The 7,504-nt window shown below is 31.6% G+C and overlaps 1 protein-coding gene and 1 pseudogene across 2 annotated transcripts; both read left to right on the top strand.

Moving 5' to 3' along the window:
• Positions 1-1,710: 1,710 nt before the first annotated feature.
• Positions 1,711-2,305, top strand: LOC111318773 (calcium-binding protein KRP1 pseudogene; annotated as a pseudogene).
• Positions 2,306-5,866: 3,561 nt separating this feature from the next.
• On the top strand, positions 5,867-7,299 carry LOC111275124 (uncharacterized). Of its 2 annotated transcripts, none has more exons than XM_022860282.2 (2): positions 5,867-6,841; positions 6,957-7,299. In XM_022860282.2, exons 1-2 carry the CDS (start codon positions 6,335-6,337, stop codon positions 7,008-7,010), a joined length of 561 nt encoding a protein of 186 aa, XP_022716017.1. In that variant the 5' UTR covers positions 5,867-6,334; the 3' UTR covers positions 7,011-7,299. The 2 variants fall into 2 exon arrangements, with proteins under 2 accessions (XP_022716017.1, XP_022716018.1); XM_022860283.2 differs by having other exon boundaries at positions 5,877-6,841; positions 6,960-7,299.
• Positions 7,300-7,504: the final 205 nt, after the last annotated feature.

Below are 7,504 nucleotides of genomic sequence, written 5' to 3'. Positions count from 1 at the left end.
ATTTCTAACATATTAATGCATCATATTCCATTATGTTAATGTATATACATGATTATATTATGTGAATATGAACAAGATTTGTCTCTAACGAAGATATTATTGAACATTATGGCATCTCTCATTAAAGGTCATGTTGAGTATAGAATTAATAATATGATACATAGAATGAATTATGTTGAGTTAATGACATACAACTGCTATGATCTTTTTTAGTTTTTGCTTAATGATGATTTATGATTTGATCAACTTAAAAAATGACTTAACTTATATTATGTGCATTATATTTTATTATTAAACCATAAAGTTTAATAATATCACATAGGCCAAGGAGGAGAATGTCAGATATTATGGTCTGCATGTTATTATTTAACTTAAGTAAATAAACGTTTATTTAAGTAAATAAGTTAAGTTTATTGGATGTTATTAAATATGATCAATTAAAACAAAGGTTTTGTTTAATTAACAAATGTAAACAAAATTTTTGCTTAATAAATGTAATTAAAACCAAAGAGTTTTAATTATAATGAATGAAAGTTTTGTTTTATTTATGAAACAATTAATGAATGTTGTTAAAACAAAAGAAAATTTTTGTTTAAAATTTATAGAGTAATGGAAGACATGAATTGAATAGTATTAATGAATAAAGAAATCACTTCACTCTCTCTACCAATAAATTGATACATTTTTTTCATAAAAAATGTGTGTTAAATCAAATGTTCAAAAAAGAAAAAAATTATAAAACATAATTTCTAAATAAAAAAATAATTATGGATCAAAATGTGATTTCCCTTTAATTAAAATATTATGAAAATCATTTTATTTTAAAATCTTAAACATTAAAATTATATAAAATTAATATTCAGTTTGCATAATAGGAAAAAAATCCAACTTACCACCATCTTTAGAAGTTCGATGAGATAAGCACTCTGTGGCCTGACAGCTGATGATTGGAAATGGAACTCTCATAAGAAGTTTCCCTTTATTAACCGGATTAACAAGCGTCAAGGCTCATTCTTACCCCCATTAATATCATGGTCAATGCACAGGTGAACTACTTAAGGAAATTACCTGAAATTAGAATAAACAATTTCTCATTTCAACATTATCATAATCATAAAAGTAATTATCTGTTAAAGCTTTTAAAGAGAAAACCCTTCCAAAGTTTAACTAATCACATGGAGAGAGAACATTTGAGAAGATATTTTCAACTATTCTATTCCCATGGTACATATTTTAACAAATTGGAGGAAAGGGGCTCATCCAATTTATCCCGTCAAAATATTCAAAACCCAAAGTTGATATCTTAAAAATAAAAAATATACCTAGTAACTTTTATAAAAAAGCATAAAATTGGATTCGTGTTTTCCCTCTCACTTTCGACTTCACTTCAAATTTATGCATTACGTGAGACAATCTGACGACCTTGACGTGCAAAGTGCGATTTTGTCCTCAATTGCCCGTGGGTCAAAACTAGACAAGGCAACTAATTTTAAGCATTGTCTGGTTTTCCAGCAATTGCCCATGAACTTTTTCAAATAACTTTGAATAAACCTGCGTCACCAACTGGTACCTCCCCATGCAACTTCGAGGAAGGAGAACATTTTCACAAAAAGAAGTCCGCCTCAAATTTATAGCCCAGCAAAATGTCGGCTGCAACAACCTTCCCAAACAACTTCCTCTTACCTGTACATTCGTTGTCATCGACAATCCTTTCCACCAACATTTCCGTTTCCTTTCCTCCTAAGATTATATTCCATGTTACACACTATGTATAATTATAAATACCCCATATCTAGTCAGCCTTTCTCTATTCAATTCCCACAATATTCCATTTGAAATTCCTCACAATGGCAGCACAAAATGGGATTGTGTTCGAGGATTTTTTCCCTGCTATGATGGAGAAATTAGGTGCTGAAGGGTTCATGAAGGAGCTGTGCAATGGGTTTCGGTTGTTGATGGATGGAGACAAAGGAATTATCACTTTTGAGAGCTTGAAGAGGAACTTGGTTTTGCTTGGATTGCAAGATATGAGCGATGAAGAAGTGGTTTGCATGTTGAGAGAAGGGGATTTGAATGGAGATGGTGCTTTGGATGAGATGGAATTTTGTACTTTAATGTTCAGGTTGAGTCCTGCTTTGATGAAAAGCTCAAGAAAATTGTTGGTAGAAGCTTTGGTTAACGAAATGTAATCCTTAATTTGTTTGCATTTAGCCAAAAAAATATATTGTAGGTGGTGCTGTTGTTCTAGGGCAGTCTGTGATCAATATCGGGAAAAAATTTAGCTTCCCTCTCAATTTTTTTTCCATTTCAGTAATTTCTTTTCCCTGATACGATTAAGAGATTATATATCCCACTAACAAATAAAGAAGGGCAAACGAATTTAAATTTGAGAAAATAAATCTTCAAAATCTTTGGCTTGCCAAATCAGAGATTGTGTTCTTGTAAAGGCAACAAATTAGTGAAGAAATTGATGCGAACTGGTTGACTATGGCATTCTTTCCATTGGTTTTACTTATTTATTAATACTAAAATTGGTTGAGTTGTTTTAGAATTTCAGTTTCTTCTATGTTTTTACCGAAAAAAAAAGTTCTGCAAAGGACAGAGGAAAAAACAAAGGTTTGCAAAAAGACAAAGAGGAAAGAGGAACTATAAATGGACAAAAGAAGAAACAAACAACAGACAAGACATCTTTTCCATACGCTTCTGGGCAAAAATCAGACTCTAGATTCCTGTTTACCATAGGATCGGAAGTCAGAGCTCTCAAACACCTGCTAATTAAAAAAAAAAAGAAATAGAAAGGCCAGGTTCAGATTTTCTGGGCTTTGCCTAGCTAACTGCTAAAGAGTGCAATCTGAAAACACAATGGGCTAGGTGTTGAGACTATCAATATAGGCTACTTGGCTAGACTCTTCAAAATATCAACTCTATCAGGATTCATACCATTGAAGAGGCCAATACTATGGCCCAAAAAACCATAAAATCTAAATTAAAAACTAATCATTTCTATTAATGAAAGAAAAAAGACATGGGTTTCAGTTTTTTTTCTTAAAAATTTTTAGTTTTCCTCTTTAAGACTAGATTCTTGAACTGATGCCCACATGGGCCATGCATTAGATTCTTAATATCTTAATTGGACATAATTGCAGGTATGAATCTCATGTCCAGTAGATTATCTTCAGAATCTTGCCCTGTTGCCCTTCAGGACCCTTTTTCTTTGTTTTCGATAGTTAATTGGCGGAGTGGTAAAATGTCCCCCCTCCATATTTCACATCTTTAATAAAGAGATGCTTTAAGTTTTGCATGTCTCAATTTCAGGCTCAAGAGGAAGAGAAAACAAATTTCTCAGCCACCGGATGAGGAAAGTTTAACCTTGTCCACATTTATAAAAAGCAATGCAATACAGTATTACATCATTGCACGACCGACAACATCAAGCTTACAGAATATGAAGCACCACAACAGGTCCACCACCATGTCGAGTATCAAAAAGATGACAAGCTGATCCTCACGGGCTCAAAGGCAACATGAATATTTTTCTCCTCTCAATCTAAACCACAAATTTCTTTTCCTCGTTCAATTTTGGCCTTGGGTGAAAAAGATTTATTCATTTATATCTTGTGGTAACTGCTAACAAGGCCACAATCATATTCATCATGTTGCATTTCGATCAGGCACGAGGATTCATGTTGTGTTCTTCTACCACGAGAATATTGGAAACATAAGCTATGGAAGATGTAGTTTAACTTAGGTGTGAAAATCCACATTGTCCACGCCCAGTTACTGTTTTAAATGACAAAACATTTAGTAAAAATCAATTCAGGCTGGTCCAAATAGGAAGCTTAGATTTTAAAGGTGATGAGATAAAATCAGACACACATTTTTCAATCTCATTAAAAACATTAGATCAGACTCTGTCAAATGACTAGCCACCTGAAACCTCAAACTAAAAGCTTAAATCGATAAAAAATTTACACAGTGGTGTGTGAAAGTTTGGTAAGAGAAGAGATAGAAGGTTTAATTACTAGATAATTGATGATTCCCGATAAGGTTTATATTTATCAGGGCCTAATTTGCGCCAATAATGGACTAGACAACCACCACTCTCTTGACTGGACACTAATTAGCCAGACAATATGTCAAACCTGACTCCGGTAACATAAACTTCGTCGCTCGGCAGATGTAATTGGAAGAAATGGTTAGATATTGATTCAAATTTTTAATGAAAGTCGATTTAGATTTCGGTAAAATTTTATTGATTAAATTAAATTATTTAAATATAAATATTTTTAATGGATAAAAGTTTTAAGTAAATAAAAAATTTGATGATCATGAAATAGAACTTTATAAATATAAAATGCATGTTAAATTTTAAAATTACGAAAAAAAGTTATAATTGCTAAATAATCTTTATCTAAGAAACAAATTAATAGGAATGTAAAAAAAAGTTAGAGAAAGCACAAAATTACATTGGATAAAAGATATTTCTTGATTAAACACGAGAGAACGTAAAAATTAAAATTATTTTAGAGACTTGCTATTAGTATTTTTTATATTTTATATTCTTTATAATATTTATGTTTATAATTATTTTTTTTTCATCCATGAATATAAATAATTATGATTGAAGCACATTAATTATTACCTTTTGTATATGTGATTAATTTATTTTATATTTATCTTATTGTAAATTTACTTGAAAAACTTCAACATATTGTATCAAAGTCAAGTTGTCAACATCCCTTCGAGGCTCAAATATAGAAACTCTCCCCACAGCCCAATAAGTAAAGGGAAAGATTGTTGAAATTATCCTATATCAGTTGTGGAAGGAAATTGTTATTGTAAATTGTGTTAGTAAAATAAAAAAGATGTAAGAAAAGATGTGCTATAATAAGCGTCAATTGCAGGTGGAGTTAACATTGATTCGAAAAAGTGCAGTAGGTTTCTTGAAAACCAATATTTTGATAGAATTTGTATTAAATTAGAGATTTATTAGATATTAATTTAAATTTAAAATAAAAATTAATTTGAATTTTAGTGAAATTTAATGAATTAGATAATTATTTGATAATTAAGTTTATTTATAGATAATTTTTTTAATAAACAAAAATTTTAAGTAAATATAATTATAAAAAATTTATAATTATTATGTGACTCTACATGAAAAATAAATTTGTACGGTATGAAAAAGAGTTGAAAAAAGCATCGGATTATATGAGATAAAAGATATTTTATAATTTTAACACTAAAAGAAATTTTATAAGTTAAATGGTAGAAAACGTGGAAATTAATATTATTTTAGGCTCATAATTAATATTTATTTTTTTATAATTTCTATATTTATAATAATTTTTTTATTCATAAATATAAATAATTAAAATCGAATCACTATAAATCTTACATATAATTTATTTCATATTAATTATTGTCAAACACGTTTCTTTTTAAAAAATTCTCGTTAGAAACGTCGCCGTCTGAAACCAGCGCAACCAATTACTCACCTTAGAAGGAAATGTAGTAAACACTACCATGATGTCCACAGAAATAGATAGTTCACTGGGATTCAGACAGGTGTCTTATGCGAGTACTGTAACAAGCGGAGCCCGACAGAGGAGTATTGAAATTGACACAAAGGTCCACAAAGAGTAATGGCTTATCATTCATGATCAACATTAGTTCACTTAATGGCAAAGAAGTAGATTACGCTTGCAGCAACAAAATAAACGAATTATATTTAGGTTCAGAGCTGGACGCCTGGACCCCAAAACTTAGGACTAGTATTATGAATTGAATATTGAATAGAACATGATGTGGCAAGATCTGGGTGGGTACTGAATGTCCAATAGATGACCAAAATCCCACCTAAGAAATTTCAATGCAAATTTGCCCCCCTTTGTTTTCTGTTGATTCATTTTGTTTTTCTGGTAAACAATTCATTGCTTCTCATTTACCAAAATTTTTTAAAGTCAATCAATTTGGTACTGTTAATATTCTTTACTGCCAATGTGAAATTTCAAAACAAAAACAGCCATAGTTCTTTCTAGGTTATTGGTGCGTTACTTTCAATTCCAAAGGAAGATTTCCCAAATCTGAAAAAGATGTGAGATTTATCAAAATATAAAATTAATAAATTTAAGAAAAGGAAAAAGAAAGCAGAAAGGGCATTTATACATTTAATAAACATTTTGACAAGTTGCCTTGAGCATGTGTTATGTATTTAAAAACACTAGGGTGGGGTAAACAGAAATAAAAACAAAACATTTAGGCATAAAACTCAGTCACGCACATGAAAATTCAAGCTTGAAGGCAATTCTCTTAAAACAAGAAGAAAAAAAAAATGAAAAAGTGTGAGCTCTGCAACTCTCTGGCAAAGATATGTTGTGAATCAGATCAAGCCATCTTGTGCTGGGATTGTGACTTCAGTGTACATGGGGCCAATTTTCTGGTTGCGAAGCATTTAAGAACTCTTCTTTGCCACCTCTGTCAATCTCCTACGCCCTGGAATGGCTCCGGACCAAAGCTTGGCCCGACTGTTTCTGTTTGCGAAAATTGTGTGAATAGAAATGCTTGTAGAGAGGAGATAAGAAATGAAGAAACAAGCGATGAAAAAGATGAAGATGGTGATCTTGATGAGGAAGATGACAGTAGCGAAGATGATGATGGAGACAGTGGTGGTGATGAAGAAAATCAAGTGGTTCCATGGTCATCTATGCCACCAGTTTCCAGTTCTTCAACAAGTGAAGAATGTTCCACCAGGTTTGGCAGCACCCAAGAAACTGCTTCTCAATCAAGAACAGTACATTCATTTAAGCGCATGCGTGAGACTGCAGAGCCCGCTTCTCGAGTAAGATAATCCTTCTCTCTTAATTTCACTTTAATAATCCTGATTAGTCCTGGAATCTTTCATTCATTTAAGCCAGAACCTGATCTTTAGACGTTTCTCAATTTCTGTTTTGAAGCAGGATCGTCCAGACTGCTCATATTCTCCACAACATCATGAATTTGTCAAATGAATCAGCTTCTTTAGATGCCTTCTGGTCACTGAAAGACCAGAAAATACCAGTGCGAGACTCTCTCAAGGAATTACAGAAGTGTATGGTTGCTGGAGATGGATGAAGAAGTCACAAAAATGCTTGATATCTACAAATGGCAAAAGCTGCTTCAAGATGTTAATGGCATTTTTACTGTAATTAATTTTCTTTTAGTACGAGGTAACTTTCTCTAATTAGAAGTCAGCCAGTCTTGATGGATCTGTATTGGTTTGTGTTTAATTAAAGCAGAAATGTATGTGTTTTAATCTTTCTTTTCTTGTTGAAATTAGTTTTAAATTGAAGCTGAAAGCACATTCTGTACCAATGCATAGCTGCCACTGTTAAAGAGGCTAATAACAGCTAATAAATTTTGTTCTTTATAAAGAAACTTAGATTGTTTTCCAACCTCAACCTAGGATCACTTGTTCCTTGTAGGACTCAGACAATCAGCTATCAATTTTTTAAGGGGTGAATTG

The sequence above is a fragment of the Durio zibethinus genome, chromosome 26, assembly GCF_047325235.1.
Source record: "Durio zibethinus cultivar Kanyao isolate XHJ-2024 chromosome 26, ASM4732523v1, whole genome shotgun sequence".
NCBI classification, from domain to species: domain Eukaryota; kingdom Viridiplantae; phylum Streptophyta; class Magnoliopsida; order Malvales; family Malvaceae; genus Durio; species Durio zibethinus.
The sequence above is the reverse complement of the archived record's forward strand: the minus strand, read 5'-3'. Positions and strand labels throughout refer to the sequence as shown.